The 25,162-nt window shown below is 41.4% G+C and overlaps 1 protein-coding gene across 1 annotated transcript; it reads right to left on the bottom strand.

Annotated features, from left to right (window-relative positions):
• Window positions 1-429: 429 nt before the first annotated feature.
• On the bottom strand, window positions 430-1,211 carry LOC145138657 (uncharacterized). Its single transcript, XM_079072697.1, has one exon. The coding sequence runs from the start codon at window positions 1,144-1,146 to the stop codon at window positions 625-627; it is 522 nt and encodes a 173-aa protein (XP_078928823.1). The 5' UTR covers window positions 1,147-1,211; the 3' UTR covers window positions 430-624.
• Between the last annotated feature and the right edge of the window lie 23,951 nt (window positions 1,212-25,162).

Here is a 25,162-nt window from a genome sequence, read left to right as displayed (position 1 = left end):
GATGGGGAATTCGATAAACAAATACTATTCTCTCCACCGTGCTGCAGGAAAAGGGCAGCACATAAAAGAATACCAATCCCAGACACAGCTAGATTGTACCGAGTCCAAAGTCTTTTGAAGTTGACGAATCACATAAGGACATTTACCTTACCAATAACATTTATATATATCTCTTGATTATTTTGACACAACTGTGGACTGAAGGGCCTGATGCACCATGGTGAAATAGATCCCACTGCAGGAACAATGTGTGCAATTACTTCAGTGACCAATAAATGTTCATTTTCCATTCCTTTTCCTTCCAAATTGATTAATTATAGAAAAGGGTGATATTTGTTCATGATTTGTTTTCAGCTTATAAATTGAAGACCTTTAATTTATGGATCCTGGTTCGATTTATGCTTGTGACATTAATTGCTACCAGCAACATTTCGTATACAAAAATCAAACACATTCTGTAATCAATATTTTAATGAAATACATGTATAAATGACCATACTATATAACTCTGAAAACAAATAAATAATCATCCAAGCTTCATCAGCATTCCACAGAGATCTAGGTACTAAAAGTAGCAGTTGTAAGGTGAATCAATAGACATCTAACTTTGCAAAAAGCATTACTTTATGGATGGGTAACGGAAGGGATAGGAAAATCCTTAGGCAACTCTGGCAATGTGGGCTTCGGAATGACGGGAAACGTGGGCTTTGGAAACTCAGGAACCTCAGGCTTTGGAACTACAGGAACATCAGGTTTTGGAACCTCAGGAAGCTCAGGCTTTGGAAGCACGGGAAGCTCAGGCTTTGGAAGAACAGGAATCTCAGGCTTTGGAACCACGGGAACCTCAGGCTTAGGAAGCACCGGAAGCTCAGGCTTTGGAAGCACGGGAAGCTCAGGTTTAGGAAGTACGGGAATCTCAGGCTTAGGAATGACAGGAAGCTCAGGCTTAGGAAGCACCGGAAGCTCAGGCTTCGGAAACACGGGAAGCTCAGGCTTAGGAAGCACGGGAAGCTCAGGCTTAGGAACCACGGGAAGGTCAGGGATCTCTGCAAGTTTACGTGCCTCAGCAATGATGTTCCCGCTAAATGATGCTAAGCTGACCGAAACAAGAATCAGGATTATGGAATTTAGGTGAGAACGTCCCATGGTGTTGCAAAAGGTAGATATTTGAAATAAGAAACTAAGAAGTTAATTAATTCGAGATGGCTTGAAATGGTATATGTGTTCGTTTGGATTTATATAGTGGACGTGGGATGTTGGGAATAGTGTTAAGTACGTGAGTTGGTAGGAATTTCTTAGATTTGGGAGAGTTAGCTCAACTTCTCATCTGTACATAAGAGTTGAGCTGTCTTAAGATATGAAAATGTGGGGATGAGACTTGGCGACTTTCCTAAGGAGGGTTTAATAGAAAGCATATTTGTTTATTTATTTGACAAATGAAACATAGTAGGTTCTTCATGATGCAAAAAGTCGTAGGTTATAAATTTTAGTTATTGATACTAAAAGTGGAAAATATAAACAGAATTTCTGTAATTCGATGAAATAAATTATATCCTTATTATTTGGTTCGAAGATAAGAATTCAAAGATCCACCTTAGCTTAATTTCCTAGTGCACATTATTGACCAATCCAAAACAATTAAATTTTGGGCCAGTACACAAGAAAATATATCTAGCACCAATATAAATTAGGAAAGCAGGTAAAATAATTTTTTTCCAAACCGAAATTTCACCAATTAAAACATAAAATTCAAGCTTCAACTGACTTTACATTCGTTAGAAATTCAATTTTTTTTCTATGAACTAGAACTAACGAGGAGCTTGATTTACAAAGTGATGCACGGCGGTCAAGCAGGCCTAAGATTATACCGCCAACCATTCTGGTGGATAGATCTACCAAATTTGGAGAAGTTCAAGATTCCAAAGAAAAGAGAAAAACCGCACCTCACTTGCTAAATTGGCATTGATCATTTACTTACTCATTTATTATTTATTTTATAAGCATTCGAGTAGTAAAATATTCGGTTCTTGCCAACTTTCCATAATTAAACATTTACCTCATTACGATTCTAATTAATCCGGACACTTTCCTTCCCTTTGACATTATACACTTATGTAGGTCACGTATTTAACACCCCAAATTTTAAGAGGCATATAGGAATGCCAAGGTACATAAAATGGGAGCAAGATAGAATGTGCCATACGAACACTTGCAAACAAGAAATGGTTTTTGGATGTGAGTTTAAATCCTTAAACTAAGGTTGTAAATATTAAGCAAAATGTAAGAATGCTTAAAATGCGGGTTTTGGTTAATACATGAAACTTATTAGCGAAATGAAGAAAAGTGAACATGTGAATAATTACAAGGAAATGGGAATGAAATCCAGGTTTTAGCGCACTGTATAAGTAATTTAGTTGTTCCTATACGGATCAACAACAACTAAGAATGAAATGCAAAAAAAAAAAAAACCCGCTTTTTGGACTTGAAATGGAAAAGTTATGTCAAATGGAAGTGTTAAGGGTTTTTATGAGATGTACCACATGAAAAAAACTACGGAAAACCTTGGTTCGGAATCAGAAATCTTGATGCTCACGCATAATGTTAAACCAAAAACAAATAGAATGTTAAAAAATAAGCTTTTGGAACTAAAATGAAAACAATATTATGTATAGAATGTAGATACATGAATAGGTTGAGTGATAAAATGTATGTGAAATAATACATGGAACTTTCTTTGGCAATCAAGTTTATGTACCTGATTAAGTATTACCCTGGTTCCAATAGGCGGTTAATACAATTAGGTACCCAGGTCAAAAATAATTAGGGTGTTGAAATAAGGAAGCTATGCATGGTATAAGAATGGGTATCACCAATAACAATCGGTCCGAGTTGACCAATAGTGAACCCCGAAGCGCCTTTCATAAGTCGAATAGCTGCCGAGGGAGGGCTCACACGTAGGTATAATGGCATGTCCAGCTTGATTCCATTTTGATTAAAGCCATGTTCTCGAGTTTTTCTAATTGAGAGGAACGGAAAGAAAGGGAAGTTGCCTTTCATTCCCTTCCCTTTTGTCACACCCCGCTAAAGCGGAAACGCAAGGTATGACAGCGACAAAGGTTTCATTGCAAAAGATAAAGATACTTCACCATAACAATATTTAAAAGTTTACAACCCATAGCTTAAACAAAACAAAGTACAAGTTTTTCCAAAATGACATTGTTCAAAATATAACTTCATAAAATAACTTCCACACGATGCAGCATGCTCTGTGATGATGAATCTCTATATCCACTTACTAATTATTTCCTGAAAAAGCATGTAAAACGAGCGTCAACTATGAAAATATTTGGTGAGTTCACAGGTTTATAAAATAAGATATGGTATAAGACTTTTCATAAATACAAGTACATTGCTTTAATGAGAACAAGGTTCATTGCTATAATGAGAAACAAAGTTGATTTCTAAAATTGATAAACGAGTTTATTGCCATAATAAATAACAAGTTTATTGCTATAATGAGTAACGAGTTTATTGCCATAATAAATAACAAGTTTATTGCTATAACGAGAAACGAGTTTGTATGTGTATGAGAAAACAATGAGTCTCAACCAAACCTATGACTGAAGCCCTATCAAGATCTATGCTTATCGTTCCATAGATGAATATGGTATCATGCACTCCAGCAATAGGGCGAGTGAGGAGTTGTCAATTCCTAATAGCGCTATCCATAATGACCATTGGCTCAAAGAGTTAATGGTTAGAGATAAGGGAAGGGCCTTAGTACGATAAGTTCTCATGTTCCGTGTTGCATAGACATACATAGAGAGACATAGCAATAAAATAGCAATCATGTTTGATACAAATCAATTTAAATACAACATTCAAATAATAGTTTTTCGGGACATGCTTTTCCACCCCAAAACATAAAAACTGAAAATAGGGGAGTGCGTGAATACTCACAATGTTTCGAGTAGGTACAAGTGGTGCCTCGGAATACACCAACGCCTTACTACCGGGATCTTACGACATCAAACACACACTAGTGAGTTTTCATGTCGAAATCTAATGCTAATATACTAAACTCTACATATAGAGAAATGCCAAATTTATGTTCTAATATTGGTTTCATATTAATTGGTTACAATCTTTCTGAAATGGTGAAATTCTATAACTCATGTGATTAAGACAATTTTGGATATTAATTTTCCAGATTTAGTAATATAATTTGAGGGTATTTCAACACATTTAAAGGTGTTTTAAATTCCTAAAAACGCAAAATATTATCAAATAGTTTCCAAAAATTGTCAAACCTTGTATTTTCATTCTAAATACAATAGAGGTTTTCCAGAAAATTTCCCTTGAATTTTTGATATGGTTAACTATTTTTCCAAGTTTTTAAGCCTTCATAACCAAATAAATTCACTAAAAATAGCATTCAAATGATGAAAATTCTCAAACTTTTTATTTTACTGTTATTACACATTACTAAGCTAGGAAAAATATAAAAATGGATTTCCAAGCTGTTTAATTATATTTTATGATTTTTGAGCATTTATTCTAATAAAAATTGGAATAAATAGACAACAGTTTCCAAAATTACTCAAACTTTTTATTTAACTGTTATTATACATAACTAAGCTAGGAAAAATATAAAAATGGATTTCCAAGCTGTTTAATTATATTTTATGATTTTTGAGCATTTATTCTAATAAAAATTGGAATAAATAGAAAACAGTTTCCAAAATTACTCAAACTTTTTATTTAACTGTTATTATACATAACTAAGCTAGGAAAAATATAAAAATAGATTTCCAAGCTGTTTAATTATATTTTATGATTTTTGAGCATTTATTCTAATAAAAATTGGAATAAATAGAAAACAGTTTCCAAAATTACTCAAACTTTTTATTTAACTGTTATTATACATAGCTAAGCTAGGCAAAATATAAAAATGGATTTCCAAGCTGTTTAATTATATTTTATGATTTTTGAGCATTTATTCTAATAAAAATTGGAATAAATAGAAAACAGTTTCCAAAATTACTCAAACTTTTTATTTAACTGTTATTATACATAACTAGGCTGGGAAAAATATAAAAGATATTTTTCAGTGGTTATTTCTATTTTTCCTTGTTTTATCCCCTTAAATAATCATTAATTGAAGAATAAATAACAAACAGTTAAAATAAATTACCAAAAATTTTTGTAACATCATTTACAGTGTAAGTAATCTGGAAAAAATACCAAAAGTGGTTTTCATATTGTATAATCCGGTTTTGGGTATTTATGTGTATTTAAGTGTATTTAAGTGTATTTAACCTTAGAAAATAGGAGAAAAATAGTATACAGTAGAGGAAAATCATCAAAATGTTTTTGTATCCTCCTAATGTACAACATGATGTTCTGGTAAATTGTCATGAATTTTGGATAATCAGAACTATTTTTCCTATTTTTAGGCCATTATAACTACCAAAAATTGGGAAAAATAGAAAGGCATGATGAAAAATTCTGAACTTATTTGTCTGAGTCTCCCACCACAGGTAAGAGCTGCGAAAATTGTTAGATAAAATTTTCACACTCTTTAAAGTGGTTTTGTGATTTATTGCACCCAAACAAAAAGAAAATCGAAAATCATACTAAACAGCAACATAAATCGATGAAATTTAATGAGAGGTCATTATTCACCATAGGGGTCATCCACGAATTTATTCTGGATTTATAGACCTCTGGAAGTATTTTATGTGATTTATGCCCTTGTTTTCTTGCAACAATTTTAATAAATCAAGGAAACGATAAAAACTCTTGGGATTTTCCAGATATTCATATTACCTTAATGGGAATCTGGAAAAATTTTGATTTGAACAGAAAAGAACTTTTAGGTATTTTTCTAGACAAAATCATTTACATGCACTATTAACAATGTACTTTGATCATCAAGCTCTTTAGCTTGGTGTTCTTCACATGCATCACGGTTTGAAGACCATGCATGGACATATGTTTGTTATAGTGATGTTTTTAAAGGAAATACTTGAATGCATAAGGTGTATGAGCCTTTAAAACTTGTAAAAATCCGAACCTTAGTGTTTGACATAGGTTTTGGTCCTTGGATTTCACCATTAAACAACATGCATGTTGTTCTTGGGTGAAACCCTACCACCATCATCATCAAACACGACATTCATGAACATGTGTTTTAATGATTGAAGTTTTGGGAAGAGAGAGGGCATGGGGGAGAGGATGCACGAATTTTATGAGTGAGAGAGGCTCCCTCTCTCCTAAAATTCAAATTATATAATTCTCCCTTCAATTTTTATAAAACCAACATTTTTATAAAAATGTTTCTTTAAGCAATTTTTGATTTATTTAAAAATCTTGTTTTTAACTAATAAATTATGATTAATGTATGATAATTTAAATTTCTATTTCATTGATTATAATCTATAATTTGATTAATAAAAATTTTATATTAGGAAGTTTATAGAAATTTTATAAAGTTTTTAAGCTTTAAAGTTTATAAATTTGGATTTTTGGGCTCTTTAGAGTTTTTGGAACATTGTTTGATATTCACCATCATATTGGGATGAAATTAGAATATTTTAATTTATTTTTAGGGTTTTATACCCTTTTTCAATTGTAACAAAGTTTGCAGTTTTATTCTAATTCGGGTATTGGCATTTCCTATTGTAGTTAAACAACTTACTAGAATCGTAAGAGTCAAGTATATTAGTCCTAGATTTTAGTTGGATCCTAGTTCATGCAAGATTTTGACCTAATTTATACTAATAGGCCATGGCATGTTGTGCATGTATGGTTTTTATAAAAAGATGCATGAGTCCGAGAATGACCTGAATTGACAGTTGTCACACCTTTCCCTTACATTCATCCCAAATGGGCTCGAGAGGAAAGATTTCATGAAAAATTAGTCTTTTCTTCCCCTATCAATCATTCGTTTCCTTCTCTTTCCTCCTTAAAGCCTAGTTACGGAGTTCAACTTAAGGACGGAAAGGAACGGAAGTTGAACGAAACAGAAAGAAAAGAAGATAAAAAAAAAGGTTTTCCTTATTTTTTTTAAGGAAGTGGGAAGGAAAGAAAGGATCTTGGTGGATAATTGTCCTTGAAAAATTTCCTCCAAAATTAGAGAGATTTGGAGAGAAAGAATCATGTTCTTATACATATATTTTATTTTGACAAATTTTTCGTTCAACCCTACTATAAAAGAGATAACATCATGTTATCTGAGCCTCTATATCACTCTCATGCCATCTACTAGAGAAGATATGGAAACAAGATTAATGTTGTGGCTACAATAAGAATTGGAAGACATTCATAATGTATTTCACGTATGCTACCTGACGAAGTTGAAGGGTGATGAGGTAGATACTAGAAGAAAAGACTCATTTAGGAACCAAAGGAAATTGTGGATGGAAAGACTATGAAATTGAGAAGAAAGATGATAGATATTGTACCGGTTGAATGGAGACTTCGCACCGGTGCAAATCTTACTTGGGAAAGGAATTATGAATGAAGAAAAGATACCCACAAGTTTTTCAAGATCTTGCGATTCCGAGGACGGAATCGTCCTAAGATGGAGGTAACTGTAACACTTTACTTTTAGGGATAGTTTTTTTTTATCAAAATAATAATAATAATAATTTTTAATTTGAATACAAAGAAATTCTTCGAAGATGAAAATGTTGTATTCAAATATTTTAATAGTTTATTAGTAGTTTGAAGGCGGGGTATCTTGGCGTCACCCTATGGGATATTATAATATGATTAATTAAGAATAAAGATTTAAATGGTTTATAGTAATGAAAAATTAAAAAAAGCCATTGTGTATGAAGTTTGAAAGTTAATAAGTGTCTACATGTGTATTGTAGGTGAAGAGGTGTAAGAAGAATTGTAGTGCAAGTGAAGTGGTAGTGTCTATACAACTAAGGTGAATTTATTCGAGCACATGTACTATAAACATACTATATAACTCTTTGGCATTTTTCTTAAACTTGATTCTATGTGTTGCATAGTACTTGTTGCATCATGAAAGCCTATTTTGAAAAGATATCTAATTAACCTGTGTTGAATGATTTCTAAAAGTATTTTGTGAGCATCCTATATGTGCATTTCATATTAGGGTAGGTTGGGCTTGAAGTGACACTAGGCATGTATACTGGACCGCAAATGGAGCACATCGGACCGGAAATGGAACAAATCGGACCAGAACCCGAAAAACCCACAAGCCAAATAAGACATAAATTAAGAATCGAATACATTAACCAATCGTTCAGTCATAGTAAGAAATGTGCTATTTAAGAAAGTGTTTGAAACGGAACCGGACCAGAACTAAAACCGAAAAAAATAAGTGGAATAAGTCGTTAACTAAGAACCGAGAACCGACCAAATACTACTAACCAGTTCCAACCGGTTCGCGTCCGGTTCCGGATTGGTTTTTCGGTTAAAAAGCCCTTCCCTAGGTGATTCCAAGTTACCAAAATCTATTATTATGCGTTGTGAGTGGTTTTATTTATGGATATTAATCACCACAATGCGTAAAGTGGTTAGATACCCTTTGAGTGGGCATGTGCAATGGTCCACAAGTCAACTAGTATGTTATTATGTTGGTAAGGTTGTACATGGTGGGTTGTGTACTAGCCACGAAGCCATGTATGACTGATATCGTGTTACGTAGGGAGGGTTGTATAACCGATACGATGTTATGTGGACGTACAAACCTTGTAGTATATTGTCGGATGGACATGGAAATTGGGTTTAGGATCATAGGCATTGCATTTCTACTAATATTGTGAAACTAATATGTTGATATGTTTTCAAAAGTCAATGATATTAATTGAACCCGCTTTAAGGGTATTGGGATGTTTTGTTGATTTAAACTATTTTGGAGGTTCAACTCCAAGGATAGATGACTGTCATCATCGTTTACTCTTGAAGAGTTGCACTCGGGTATTCTCACGCGTTATGCTATATTTTGACGTGTTAGAGATGAAGAAGGATGCTTGGTTATTTAGAAGATGATATAGATGTAATATCGTACTTTCAGTTATGTTTTAAGATCCATTGTAATATCCTCGCTATGCTTTAAACTAAATTTACATTCGGACCAAATGCATATCCGCACATGTTTTAACGACTTAAACTCTCATTTTTGGATGAAAACTATATTTTAAGACCATTTTAAAATCACCATATGCGAGTGATGTTTTACCTACTATTGGCTATCCAGAGTGTTTCCATAAGGTTTGCGACAACTTGGAGTAACACGTCAAAATGGTCCTTCAAGAACAGTACCTTCGTAAAGAGAATAACCGTCGCTTCAATAGTAATTTGTTCGTTAAGGAGTTTGTCTTGTACAGACTCTCAAGCGTCAACCATAGAGACATTTTCTTCATGTTGGTCGGTTTTGAGCATCTTGTCAATGTTATTGCCAAAAGTATAGACAAATAAATTTATCATAGCAGCCATGCCATCTGACCACGACCTCCCACTGATCTTTGGTGATGGGGAATTCGATAAACAAATACTATTCTCTCCACTGTGCTGCAGGAAAACGGCAGCACATAAAAGAATACCAATCCCAGACACAGCTAGATTGTACCGAGTCCAAAGGTTTTTGAAGTTGACGAATCACATAAGGACATACCGTGATTGCTCTGAGTCATTGTCGGATTATGTTCAATGATCTGAGTTGCTACGGGTGTAGCAGGTTTGGTCACGTTTTCAGGGATTGCCCACAAGGGGCAAGCCCATTATATTTGTTGCAGTCAGAAGGGTGACAAGGTGGTCGACCGTTTGAGAATCAGAGAGGAGTGGTGAGTGCATCCGCTCTGGCTATTTTCAGGATCACCATTAGACGAGAGGGGGGGAGATCGGAACTTCAGCAGATAAGGGTGCGATGTATGTACCCTTTTTGCCTCCCCACCAGCGTCACCTGTATTTAGTTGAAATTAATTTCCATTAACATGAATATGCGTATCGTTGGTTGTTATCTCTAGTGGTGGTTGAGTTATACGCACCTTCAAGAAGAGTTATATTCCATCTGCATATTGTGAATTTGGGTGGAATAGTACGGGATCATTTCCTGATATATCGCGAATTTTTCCAGCATTTGAGTGTCATTTTGAGTATGGTCGGGGTTGGTTCAAGGGTTCGTACAAGGGAATTATGATTTGATTCTAGTAACCTTAGCTATTATGTTTGGAAAGGATTTCAGGGTTGGCAAAGGAAGAAAGAGTTATTGCTGAAGTTTTGATTGGAGCATCCGACCTTTAGACTCCGAGATCTGAATGTGATATCAGTGTGAACAACTAGAGTCATTGGCAGTATTGGGGAACAAGATGTGTTAGTAGGTTTTCAGGAATCGTGTTGTTGTGAAATTGTTATTCATGGTGTTATAGCTTCGGTAAGCACCGGTCGTCAGCAAGGTGAGCATTGGAACGTAATGAGGATTGGGAATCCTTCAATTTTCGTGTGCAGAGCGGACTTAGTTGAATCTAAGTAGGGGAGAACCACCCAGGTATCCAGGTCAGAAGCAAGGGTGAAAGTGATTTAAGACTACGAGGGAGCCTTAACATTCACTAATGGTCAGTTAGGGTATAGTGTTGTAAGATTGCGGGAGGAGCCGTAGCATTCACTACCAGTAGAGAGTGTTGTAAGACTATGGGGGAGCCGTAGCATTCACTAGCGGTAGAGAGTGTTGTAAGACTGCGGGGGTGTCGTAGCGTTCATGGATTCTTTCAGGTGATCTGGACTAGGGTAGGCTAGTTCGCAGGGTTGTGGGAGAGCCACAGCTTAGTTAGGATCAGGACCGGAGGTGAATGATTGATCAGTTATCCGGGGCGTGCCTAGACGTGTATGGGAGTTCAGGTTGGAACCGGTAGAGATTGCTGAGCTAAGGGTTGGACCTTGTGATACAAGATCTTGTGGTCGAGTAGTGCATGTTTCTGTAGGGCTGTGGCTGGGTAGCCCTGTTATAGGATCTCATAAGAACCTGGTGGTTGGACCGGGTGCAAGGCTGGAAGTCTCAGGGAATCGGCTAAGGGTATTTATTAACCGGTCGAGTAAAGGATGACGGGAAGTCATGGGGCATTATGAAAATGCCGAATCGAGGAACTCTTGATAGGAGCGAAGTAACAATTCGGATTTGGATAGGAACCCAAATTGGAATTCGTGCAGGATTTTGTTTCAGTGAGATGGGATGTGGGGCATATATATGACATGGGCATCGAGGGCAGAATTCCAGGTTGGTGAACGGGTTGGTTTGATGGTGGTTTAAGTCATTGTGATGTATATCTAGTTGTAATAGAGCCACGGCATGTCGGAATAAGGAAACGGTAGGTCGAAGGAGACTGGGTATGATGTAAGACTACAACTATTCTGGTAGTATTCGCCTTTTTGCATCAGATTCAGTGGCGACAGGTTGTCAGCCTATCACGATCGGATGGAACAGTCGGATGGAAGGAGATAGGGCAGTCATGGTTAGACGAGGTATCCTTCGGAGGGCGCACGGGACTGCTGAGTGTGGTTTGGCTCAACAATTGGGTAGGTGTACGGTGTTCCGGACAGTTGGTAGACAGGTTGGGGCCAGGGAGGTCCCCGATTGTTCTTCAGGAAAGCAGTCATATGACAGCAAGAGGAGTAGGAGCGATTTCAGGGATTTGGGGTCTGTATGTGGAATTGCTTGTTATTCGTTAACCGTAGTTGATCGGTGACTTTGTTCTTTAGGAAGCCTCAAGGTATTCCGAGTGGGAATTATTCTATTTAGACTGGTTTTCTTGTGGAACCAGTTCGATGATGATTCGATGTGGGCAGTCTGTCAGGGAGACAGACCATCTCGAAACTTTAGATTTCAAATGGAGCAGGTGTGATCAGGTTGCAAGGAATTCATTCATTTTCGGATTTCGCGTTGCTGAAGGTGTCACCTTGGAAAGGGATTATCAGGTTTCGGAAGAGGGGCAAGCTAGGACCTCGGTATATTGGGCCGTTCAGGATTTTGGCTCGGGTGGGCAAGGTAGTATATCGCTTGGATTTGCCGGAAGAGCTTAACCAAATTCAGAACACCTTCCATGTTTCTCAGCTTCGGAAATGTATCGGTGACGAGGCCGTGATTGTCTCACTGGCTGATATCCAGGTGGACGAGAGCTTGAACTATATTGAGAAGCCCGTTGCCATTTTGGATAGGAAGACGAAGGTTCTTCGGAATAAGGAAGTAAGACTGGTGAAAGTGCAATCGCAGCATCGGAAGGGTTCCGAGTGGACTTGGGAACCAGAAGAGGAGATGCGAGAGCTTTACCCCGATTTGTTTAGGTCAGCAGACTTCGAGGACGAAGTCTAGTTCAAGTGGGGGAGACTTGTAACACCTGGTTCGGGTATTGGAGAAAAGTTGCCAATTTGGGGAGGATTTAAGCATGGACTCGGCGAGTTGGGAGATAAACTCGTTGAGTAGGGTCGTGACATCTTGGACGCGGGTTGGAACTGACTCGGCGAGTCCGTTGAAGATTGCCTTGAACTCGGCGAGTCGTTCGAAGACTCGGCGAGTCGGCTAGGGTTTCTCCCAATTCTTGGACACGTATGAACTCGGCGAGTTAAAGGGGAACTCGACGAGCCAATCAAGGATTTCATGAATTCTCGAGTTCAGGAAGGACTCGACGAGTCGGTGAACTGCACTCGACGAGTCGAGTCAACATGGACTGTTGACTTTGACTGTGGACTTTGAATTGGACCAAGGGTTGACCAGCTGACTTCTAAGGGAATTCTGGTAATTTGGAGATTTATGAAAAAGGGTTTTATGGTAACTATAGGTGGTGGAGTTCGTGTTGGTGATCCGGGAGTTGAGCTTTCTAGTTTCAGACGTCAGTTGCGAGGTGAGTTCTCCTCACTATATCAACAGGGTCTACGGCACCAAGGCCGACCCTTTATGATTTACATCCTGGGTTAGGATGGTCGTTATGTTATTGCTATGCTAGATCTCATCCTGGTTTAGGATGGTTGCTATGTTATATTACACCCTGGCTTAGGATGGTTGCTATGTTATTGCTATGCTAGATTTCATCCTTGTTTAGGATGGTTGCTATGTTAGATTTCATCCTGGTTTAGGATGGTTGCTATGCTAGAGATCGGTTAGATCGGTATCTTGGTTATAGGATGGTTGCCATGTTAGTGATCTGTTAGATCTGCATGTTTACTTGTTTATATGTATGTGTACATGTTTGTTGATTTGGGAAAGGGTTGAGGCAGGTCCTGCTGTGTGCAGTAGGCCAAGACACCCTGGGCGGACCGAGTAGAGTGCAGGCCCGGGCCGGGCAAATCTAGTCAGGCAGAAAGCCCAGCGAGCGGTCCGGATAGGATGAAGACCCCGGGGAGGGTGGTCCAGACGTGCCGAGGGCTCGGAGAGTGGTCCAGATAGACTGAGGACTGGGATTCGGTCCAGTCAGACTGATGGCTCATTACGCATGCTGTATTGTTTGCTATTATGTTTATATGATATGATATGGTTATATCTGTATGGCATTGGTATTTTGGGGGTAACTCACTAAGCTCTCGGGCTTACAGTTTCAGTTTATTGTTTCAGGTACATCAGCGGATCGCGGCAAGGCGAAGGCATGATCGTACAGCTCCTCATATTATATTTATGTTTCTGGGAATACTCTGATAAATAATATTTTGAACAAGTTGTAATGTTTTGATGAACTTGACATGTCTTAAAAGTTTAAATTGGTTCGAAATTTTTTTTTGGGTGTTACAAGTTGGTATCAGAGCCTTCGTTTGAGTGAATTGGAGGAACATTCGTGTGAATCCAGTCTCAAATCAAGGAAAGATTTTCAAAACGGTTTTAAATGGTTTTCAAAATAAGTAAAGGAGGATGCAGGGTGTACGATCAGCCGGAGCCAGTAAGTAGACCCCAAAATACCATACAGTTATTTGATTATGTGATATGTTAGAACAACATGCTAGTACTAGGCTAGGGATCTTCAGGAATTGCATGATAGAATTGCCTGATTACATGATGCTTGCTAGCCTAGGGTTTCCCTTATGTGAAATTGACATCATTACTGGAGTTGCTTAGTGTATGCATCACGGTTATACATAATTAAGATCTTATAGCTTGAGAATGTTTGATCTGGCCCTATGTTATGTTCTTATTTGATTGGGAGCTTAGGGTAGGATTGGATATTCGAAAGTCTATAGGGTCCAGCGTTATGTATGGCTAGCATACACTAGCGATGCAGGGTTGGTGGAAGTTTCATGGATGGATAGGTTGTTTGTGATGAGTCCGCCGACTACGAGGCATTTAGCCTTCCTTTAAGAGTGAGGCTTGAGTGCTCGCTATGATTATGTGTATTGTTAGGGCGTTGTGATGATACTTGGGACAAATATGGGTAGGTGTGGAAGGTAGTATGGGCCCGTACTACTGAAAGCACAGGACCCATACGCGTAGCAAGGAAGTCACAACCCCTAGGGTTTTGTCGGGAGTTGGTTCCCAGTTCCTTATATGGATTATCTGATACCTTGTGTTATGTTTCAGAATGGTGATGACCAGGCGCTTTGTGATTGGATCCGGTTCGGGATCAGGAGAGGGAGAGGGAGAGGACGGACAGGGGGCGCTGTCGGCCAAATGAGGCCAGATGAGATGGATGACAGGATCAGGGAGATCCTGCATGATGAGGTTGTTGCTTTGTTCCGGGCCGAGTTGCCAGAGATGTTCGGGTCTATTAAGACCGCTATGGTGGAGTATTTTGATGATCGCTACGCAGCCCTCACCGAGGCGGCTGCCGCAGCAGCTGTATCGGCGGCAGGGATAGGAGCCGGTCGGGCTTTTCAGTATCGGGACTTCGACAACATGAAGCCCCCTACTTTTGATGGGACTCAGGACCCCATCAAAGCCATGAGGTGGCTGTCTGACGTGGAGGGATGTTTCTTCACATGCTTGTGTCCTACTGACCAGAAGGTCAGATGTTCCCTGAACTTGCTAAGGTCCGGGGCAAAGGACTGGTGGAGGTTGATGACTGGGTCGTATTCAGACGAGCAGAGAGCTGCTGTTACTTGGGAGCAGTTCAGGGATATGTTCCGCGCTCGCTACATTCCTCGAGTCGAGCGGGAGCGGTTAGCTCAGGAGTTTCTGGAGTTGAGACAGGATCGGGAGACGGTGATGGAGATCACCCGTATGTTCACTGAGAGGGCGATGTTCTGCCCGGAGTTTGCTTCTGAGCAAGCTCAGATGACTCGTTATCTGAGCATGCTCAAGACGGATATCCGACAGTTTGTGGCGACTCAGCGTTGTGATACGCTTCTGGAGTTACAGGAGGCCCCCAGGCGGGGGGAGCTTGAGATTGAGTTACAGCTGAGAGAGCAGGGTCGGGCTCCAGCACAGACGCAGCCGGCGCCAAAGCGGTCTAAGACCGCTAATTCCAGGACAGGGGGACATTAGAGCCGCACTTGTGGCAAGTGCGGAAAGGGGCACACGGGGGTTTGTAGGTCCGGTAGCGGATGCCGCAAATGCGGCCAGGAGGGGCATTTTGCGAGGGATTGTCATCAGACGACCCCAGTTCAGGATATGAGGATCTGCTACCACTGTCATCAGGTTGGTGACGTAAAGACCAACTGTCCACAGCTTGCAGCCAAGCCGGCACAGGCTCCAGCTCCGGCTACATTGAGGATTACCGACGGGAGTCAGGGTCGAGCGATGCCCCCGAGGGCCCAGGGGCGTGCCTTCCAGCTTACCGCAGAGGAGGCCAGGGCAGCACCAGATGTGGTTGCGGGTATGTTTCTATCCTTTATCTCATTTATTACGTATGTTTTATGCTTATCCGTTGTACCTGTGGTTAGGTACGTTCTTAGTGAACTCCTTGCCTGCTTTGGTTTTATTTGACTCGGGAGCGAGTCGGTCTTTTGTATCTCAGACTTTCAGTAGGGAGTTTGGTGTGTCATTGGGCGAACTAGAGTGTCCGTTACGAGTCTCTATCGCCAACGAACACGGAGTTTCTGCTTCTTCGGTCTATCGAGGGTGCGAGTTGGAGATTTTCGGGGTATCCTTCCCGATAGATTTGATCCCGATTCCCATGGGGGAGGTGTGTGTGATTGTAGGCATGGATTGGCTCATTCGGTTCGGTGCTATGATTGATTGCGAGGGCCAGCGAGTGGTAGTTCGAACCCCAAGTGGAGGAGAACTGATTGTATATGGCGAGGGCACCAGAATGGGATCAGGGTTTTGTTCAGCTACCAGGGCTCGGCAGTACATTCAGCACGGGTGTGCGGGTTATCTAGCGTATGTGGTTGATACGCGGGTGAGAGATCAGACATCAGTTTCAGAGGTTCCGGTAGTTAGAGAGTTTGCTGATGTGTTCCCGGAGGAATTACCCGGAGTACCTCCGGAGAGACAGGTCGAGTTCAGGATCGACCTGGTGCCAGGTATGCCCCTATCGCTAAAGCGTCGTACCGATTGGCACCACCAGAGATGAAGGAGTTATCATCACAGTTTCAGGAACTGCTGGGCAAGCAGTTCATTCGACCTAGCAGTTCTACATGGGGAGCACCGATTCTTTTTGTCGGGAAGAAAGACGGTTCGCACCGGATGTGCATTGACTAGCGGGAGTTGAATAAGTTAACGGTGAAGAACCGTTACCCACTCCCGAAGATAGACGATCTCTTCGATCAGTTACAGGGCGCATCTTGGTTTTCCAATATAGACTTGAGGTCTGGGTATCACCAGGTTAGAGTGAGAGAGGAGGACGTGGAGAAGACCGCGTTTCGGACGCGTTATGGACATTACGAGTTCATGGTGATGCCGTTTGGGCTCACCAACGCGCCAACAGTATTCATGGATCTGATGAATCGGGTCTGCAGACCGATGCTGGATCACTCAGTCATCGTGTTTATAGATGATATCTTGGTGTATTCCAAGACCCGAGAGCAGCACGAGGAGCACCTTAGGGAGCTATTGGGAGTTCTGAGACGAGAGCGGCTTTATGCCAAGGTCTCGAAATGTGAGTTTTGGCTACGAGAGGTCCAGTTCCTCGGACATCTTGTTAACCAGGAGGGGATTTTGGTCGATCCGGCCAAAATCGAGGCGGTTATGCAGTGGGAGGTTCTGAAATCTCCCTCAGACATCAGGAGCTTCTTGGGATTGGCAGGGTACTACCGGAGATTCATACAGGATTTCTCCAAGATTGAAGTACCCCTCACTCGTCTGATGAGGAAGGGGGTGGATTTCCGGTAGGGCCCTGAGCAGCAAAGGGCGTTTGAGACCCTCCGACAGCGATTGTGCGAGGCCCCAGTTTTCACTCTTCCGGAAGGAGTCGAGGATTTTTGTGGTGTTCTGTGATGCGTCCATCATGGGACTAGGGGCAGTCCTCATGCAGAGGGGACGGGTGATAGCTTATGCATCGCGGCAGCTGAAGCCGCATGAGACGAGGTATCCTACTCATGATATGGAGTTGGGGGCAGTGGTTTTCGCCTTCAAGATATGGAGACATTACCTATATGGGGTCCGTTGTACCATATACACGGATCACAAGAGCTTGAGACATATCATGGCACAGCCTAAACTGAACATGAGGCAGCGCAGGTGGCTGGATATAGTCAAGGACTACGATTGCGAGATCCTTTACCACCCTGGTAAAGAGAATGTGGTTGCGGATGCTTTAAGCCACAAGTCAGCTGGGTCTTCCACCCCAGCGGTATGTATGAGGATAGTCGTGGACTCTCCGCTTGTGAGTCTGATCAGAGATGCCCAGGTTGAGGGCATGCGACCGGAGAATTGGAAGCTGGAAAGGATCAAGGGTGAGAATACCCGGTTTGAGTAGGATAATCGGGGATTATTGACCCGATGTGGTCGAGTTTGGGTTCCGATGTCTGGTGGGGTTAGGCAGACGGTTGTGGAGGAGGCTCATAGGTCTCATTTCTCTATTCACCCGGGGGCCACCAAGATGTACCGGGATTTGAGTTTGAACTATTGGTGGCCGTTCATGAAGTGAGAAATCGCTTGGTATGTCGAGAGGTGCTTGACTTGTAGGATGGTCAAGGCCGAGCATCAGAAGCCGCATGGCAAGCTGCAGCTCCTGGAGATTCCCATGTGGAAATGGGAACAGATCACGAAGGATTTTATTACCAAGTTGTCGAGGACGGCGAATTGGTTTAATGCTATATGGGTCATTGTGGATCGATTGACCAAGAGTACCCATTTCTTGGCTATACAGGAGAGCTCATCGGCCGAGAAATTGGCCGAAGTGTACGTTCGCGAGATCGTGTCTCGCCATGGGGTTCCCGTTTCCATTGTCTCTGATCGGGATGTCAGGTTTACCTCCCGTTTCTGGCAAAAGTTTCACGAGGAGTTGGGCACGCGGTTGCACGTCAACACAACATTCCACCCGCAGACAGATGGCCAGAGCGAGCGGACTATTCAGACCCTCGAGGACATGTTGAGGGCGTATGTCCTTGATTTCGGTGGGAGTTAGGATTCTCACCTACCGCTTGCGGAGTTCGCCTACAACAACAGCTATCATTCTAGCCTTGGCGCCCCGCCATTCGAGCTGTTGTACGGGAGGAGATGTCGCACCCCGGTTTGTTGGGGTGAGGTTGGCCACAGGGTGATGGGTCGGACGGAGGTGGTCTTGCAGACTATTGAGAAGATTCAGCAGATTAGGCAGCGGCTGCAGACCGCTCAGAGTCGGCAGAAGAGTTACGCCGACCGGCGCCGATCCGAGCTAGAGCTTCAGGTCGGTGACATGGTACTCCTGAAGGTCTCGCCCTGGAAGGGTGTGATCCGCTTCAGGAAGAGGGGGAAATTGGGTCCCCGATATATTGGGCCGTTCAGGATCATTGCCAGGGTTGGCAAGGTGGCCTACAGGTTAGAGCTACTGGAAGAGCTTAGTCGGATCCACAGCACTTTCCATGTTTCGCAGCTGCGAAAGTGCATCATGGATCAGGAGCCGGTGGTGTCGTTGGATGATATCCAGGTTAATGAACGCCTGAATTACGTAGAGAGGCATGTGGCCATACTGGAGAAAAAGATGGAGATTCTGAGGAATAAGGAGATACCTTTGGTGATGGTACAGTGGGAGCATCGGAGGGGGTCCGAGTGGAAGTGGGAGGCGGAGGCTGAAATGTGGGAGCATTACCCGGAGTTATTCAATGCAGCAGACTTCGAGGACGAAGTCTAGTTCAAGTGGGGGAGAATTGTAACGCCCCGATTCTCAGGTATTGATTTAATGTGTGAGTTTCTTGATTTCAAGGGCTACTCGACGAGTTTATTGCCATACTCGTCGAGTAGCAGCGGGTTGGTCCACGCATTTTAATGACCTACTCGCCGAGTCCAATAAGGGACTCGACGAGTAGGAGCTGGCAGATGAAACCCTAAATCTCGGGGTTTTGCACCCTATTTAAAGGATCATTGGCCTCCCCCAGCCTCCCCTTTACTACTTCTTGTCCCTCTCAAACCCTAATCGAGTGTGTGTGTTCCATTTGTGTATTTTGAGCTTGGAAGAGGATTTTGTGAAGAAGGGAGCTTGGAGAGCAAGTATTTAGAAGCAAGGAGCTTGTGGGATCTGAAATCTACCTTATTGGGCATCTTCTAGAAGGTATAAATCGTTACCCTGACCTCATTTCTTTCTAGATCCCCTCTTTGGACAAATTCTAGGGTTTTCATGGTATGAATGGAAGCTATTCTTGTGTGCAAGCTAAGATCTGAAGTTGTAACTTCAGAACTGAGCTCCCTTGGGCTTCTTAGTCCATAAAGTTTCCAGCTTGTGCAATAATGAGACTCTCCCAAGGTGTAAAGCTCCATTGGAAGCTTAGATTGGTCATTTAGGGCCTTTAGAGCCTTACATGTGCGTAAAGTTTCCAACTTTACGTGATAAACATGCCTTAGAAGCTTGGATCTGTAATCTGGAACCTTGCCATGGCTTAAAAAGCGTCTGCATGGATGAAGGTCTGCAAGGACTTGGCGAGTTGGATGAACAACTCGGCGAGCCCGTGGAAGATGGCCATGAACTCGACGAGTTGGATGAACAACTCGACGAGTCCATTGAAGATTGCCTTGAACTCGACGAGTCGTTGGAAGACTCGGCGAGTCGGCTAGGGTTTCTCCTAATTCTTGGACACGTATGAACTCGGCGATTTAAAGCGGAACTCGACGAGCCAATCAAGGATTTCACGACTTCTCGAGTTCAGGAAGGACTCGACGAGTCGGTGAACTGCACTCGACGAGTCGAGTCAACATGGACTGTTGACTTTGACTGTGGACTTTGAATTGGACCAAGGGTTGACCAGCTGACTTCTAACGGTATTCTGGTAATTTGGAGATTTATGAAAAAAGGTTTTATGGTAACTATAGGTGGTGGAGTTCGTGTTGGTGATCCGGGAGTTGAGCTTTCTAGTTTCAGACGTCAGTTGCGAGGTGAGTTCTCCTCACTATATCAACAGGGTCTACGGCACCAAGGCCGACCGTTTATGATTTACATCCTGGGTTAGGATGGTCGTTATGTTATTGCTATGCTAGATCGTTTCCAGGTTTAGGATGGTTGCTATGTTAGATTACATCCTGGCTTAGGATGGTTTCTATGTTATTGCTATGCTAGATTTCATCCTGGTTTAGGATGGTTGCTATGTTAGATTTCATCCTGGTTTAGGATGGTTGCTATGCTAGAGATCGGTTAGATCGGTATCCTGGTTATAGGATGGTTGCCATGTTAGTGATCTGTTAGATCTGCATGTTTACTTGTTTATATGTATGTGTACATGCTTTTTGATTTGGGGAACGGGTTGAGGCAGGTCCTGCTGTGTGCAGTAGGCCAAGACACCCTGGGCGGACCGGGTAGACTGCAGGCCCGGGCCGGGCAAATCTAGTCAGGCCGAAGGCCCAGCGAGCGGTCCGGATAGGCTGAAGGCCCCGAGGAGGGCGGTCCAGACGTGCCGAGGGCTCGGAGAGCGGTCCAGATAGACTGAGGACCGGGATTCGGTCCAGTCAGACTGATGGCTCATTACGCATGTTGTATTGTTTGCTATTATGTTTATATGATATGATATGGTTATATCTGTATGGCGTTGGTATTTTGGGGGTAACTCACTAAGCTCTCGGGCTTACAGTTTAAGTTTATTGTTTCAGGTACATCAGGGGATCGCGGCAAGGCGAAGGCATGATCGTACAGCTCCTCATATTATATTTATGTTTCTGGGAATACTCTGATAAATAATATTTTGAACAAGCCTAGGCTCTGATACCACTGTTGGGTTTTAAGCATTCTAACACTCTTAAGGTGTACATGCAACCCTAAATACCTTGGATTTATGTTTTCTCTATTATACATGCAAATATCAATTTTCCAAGGTATTACCCTAACTAGCATACAATCATATGTAATAGGATAACCAAACTAGATAGAATACATACCTCTTTGTTGTAGCATGATTCCATGAAGCTTAAGAGCCTAGTGCCCCAAGTGTGACACCTCAAATGGTTCACACAACATCATGAACATCTTGGAATAACCATGAGAGAGGATACTTGACTCATAGAAATCGGCTTGCCCTCTTGTGTATTCACTAGTACCGATTTCACCGACCAATGGGGTCTTTATATAGTGTGCACATTAGGGTTACACCATGTAACCATGACTTTACCCATTCCTTATGCTCCATGGGTTTTAACCTCCATGTAGTATCCATGGGTCACCACATGGGTTAAACCCAACATAAGGAATCATGGATCATAAGCCCACATATATAAGAATGAATGATTTACACAATCAATCCCCATATATTTAATTAGTCTCTTTTGATCACTAAATTAATTCCAAATTAATTCTTGATCATTACGAATTAAATAATATGATTTCATATTAATATATTACAACTTATAATATATTAATATGTCACAAATATCCTCTTCTCACAAAAGGTCTATCCAAATGTCCCGATGCCATGCAACCCAAATGGACCATGTCGGGTCGGGTCAAGTATATACCAATTATAGTTATGGGCTTAGACACTAATCCAACACAAACAAGACATAATGCAAACTATACATGCAAATATTTTAGAATGCCATGGAAACTCTCCAAGGTCCTATACCAAATGCCACGGGAACCCCCACGTGGTCTTCCATGCAAATGACATACTATCATATTGCATATTCAATCAATAAATCATATCTCATAAAATGCGTCGGCCTTGGTGCCTTAGACCCATTGATATGGTGAGAAGACTCACCTCACAAAGCTGAACTGGCCTACTAAAGTCAGATATATCCTACGCTGCTCCTCCCAAACTGCCTATAATCAATGAGTAAATAACTCAGCACAATCCCATAAATACCCCCAGGGTCAACCCTGGTCAAAGTCAAGGTCTATAGTCAAGGTCAACAGTCCATATTGACCTTGACTCGTCGAGTACAATCAGTCACTCGTCCGATTCCCTGCTTAACTCATCGACTCGCCGAGTCACCCGAGCGACTCGTCGAGTTCCTTGATGTTCACGACCGTAAACCACCAACCGAACACCCTTGACTGTGAACCGTTGGCCGTGAACCCTTGACCGTGAACTCTTGGTCGTGAACCCTTGACCGTGAACCCTTGGTCGTGAATGATAAAACCCTCTCTACTCGCCGAGTTACCAGAGCGACTCGACGAGTTCTCACGTATTCGGTCCTTTCCAGTGGGATTTAAGCTCTCAAACTTCATATCCATAATCTCCTAGTGAAGATGTCACGTAAAGTTGCAAATTTTACGTGCATGCATGGCCTCACATGGCCATAACACCAAAACTAACCTTCAAACAAGGTTTTCATGCATGGAGAGGGGATAAGCTTATAAAAAGATGTGACTTTATGGTATTTGGGACCTAAGAAAGTCCAGATCTGGAACCATATCCTTATGATAGGTTCAGATCCAAGCTTGATTCCATCTCCTCAATATTGGCCATAACTTCCAAAAAGAAATCAAGGCTTAAGGTAACAGATTAATACCTCAGACAGATGCCCAACATGAAATAGATGCTTGATCTAACACTTCTCCCTTGATACTTCCTCTTCAAAATTGGAATCCTCCCCAAAATCTCAAAGATAAGCTCCCAATTGTTCTTACTTCACACACTAGAGGTTTTGCGGCCGTGAACATTCTTCTATGGTGTTAAGGGAGGCAACTAGGGCGGATAATGACGATTATATAGGGGGCAAACCCCGAAATTAGGGTTTTCTCTAAACAGCTCTGACTCGCCGAGTCGGGCCTTCCGCCCTAGTTGCCTCCCTTAACACCATAGAAGAATGTTAAGGCCATCTTCAACGGGCTCGCCGAGTTGTTCATCCAATTCGTCGAGTTCATGGCCATCTTCAACGGGCTGGCCGAGTTGTTCATCCAACTCGCCGAGTCCTTGCAGACCTTCATCCATGCAGACGCTTTTTATGCCATGGCAAGGTTCCAGATTACAGATCCAAGCTTCTAAGACATGTTTATCACGTAAAGTTGGAAACTTTATGCACATGGAAGGCTCTAAAGGCCCTAAATGACCAATCTAAGCTTCCAATGGAGCTTTACACCTTGGGAGAGTCTCATTCTTGCACAAGCTGGAAACTTTATGGACTAAGAAGCCCAAGGGAGCTCAGTTCTGAAGTTACAACTTTAGATCTTAGCTTGCACACAAGAATAGCTTCCATTCATACCATGAAAACCCTAGAATTTGTCCAAAGAGGGGATCTAGAATGAAATGAGGTCAGGGTAACGATTTATACCTTCCAGAAGATGCCCAATAAGGTAGATTTCAGATCCCACAAGCTCCTTGCTTCTAAATACTTGCTCTCCAAGCTCCCTTCTCCACAAAATCCTCTTCCAAGCTCAAAATACACAAATGGAACACACACACTCGATTAGGGTTTGAGAGGGACAAGAAGTAGTAAAGGGGAGACTGGGGGAGGCCAATGATCCTTTAAATAGGGTGCAAAACCCCGAGATTTAGGGTTTCATCTGCCAGCTCCTACTCGTCGAGTCCCTTATTGGACTCGGTGAGTAGGTCATTAAAATGCGTGGACCAACTCGCTGCTACTCGACGAGTAGGGCAATCAACTCGTCGAGTAGCCCTTGAAATCAAGAAAGTCACACATTAAATCAATACCTGAGAATCGGGGCGTTACAACCTTAAACTGTTTTGGACTTATAAAACCTGTTTTTTGATGTGGTAATGATTATGGTAAACAAATTTCAAAGTTATAATCAAAGTTTCAAGTTTTATAAAAGTTTATATGATTCTTGAAAATTGTTGATTATGAATGTTCATGCTTATGAGTTTTGATAAATCATAGGATTTATGTGCAAATTGTTTGTTAGTGTAATTCTTGATCTTAATGACACTGTATAGACTCCATAACTTGTCCTCAAGTTATGGATTATCAAAATTTTTTGTGTGTTACCTTGTTTTATGAGTTAATTTAGATTAATGGAAAAAATTATGTGTTATTTGTTTTCAATCCAAATTGATCTAAAAGTAGTTCATAAAATATGTTTTTGTAACTTGTCCTCAAGTTATACGAAAAGTCACATTTATGAATCTTAAAACTCATAAAAGTGCCATAGGTTACAAAATGAAGAGTCATCTTTGTCATAAATAGTTTTATGAACTCCATAACTTCTCCTCAAGTTATGAAAATCCAAGAGTTTTGAAAAGTTTCAATACTTGCCCTCTAGTTTTGGAATGTGTAAAGTTTTGCTTATGAATGCTTTAATTCCAAATCAAACCCTAGAATTTTAAAAGTTTAAAATTCAACCCTTATACTATTATTATAATTTTAATTATATAGATATGTATAAGATAAAGTCAATCTTACCGTTAGTAGGCCTCATTCACGAAGCCAGTCTCTAAGGGGGGTATAAGATTACCACCTATAAAATGACATTTTAATGGGTGTCCACTCTCACCGACCACTTCCTTGACTGGTGGAGGGTCGTTAGCCGAACGGGTAGGATAAGGACTATAATTCTCCCTTCTTTAAAAGTATAATGATAAATACTAAGTAACTAAACACTTATAAATTCCCAATATTAGTTACTTAGGAAAATGTGAAAAGGTGCTAACCCATGAAATTGCACTTTGCACCTTTGTTAAGTCGTTAGTGGAGTATGTGTGGTTAACTGACACACTAACATGGGACTGACAATGTGTGGCAAAG

The sequence above is a fragment of the Lactuca virosa genome, chromosome 9 (assembly GCF_052849685.1).
Source record: "Lactuca virosa cultivar CGN04683 chromosome 9, Lactuca_virosa_CGN04683_v6, whole genome shotgun sequence".
In the NCBI taxonomy this organism is placed as follows: domain Eukaryota; kingdom Viridiplantae; phylum Streptophyta; class Magnoliopsida; order Asterales; family Asteraceae; genus Lactuca; species Lactuca virosa.
Note: the sequence above shows the minus strand (reverse complement) of the source record. Positions and strands in the feature narration are given on the sequence as shown.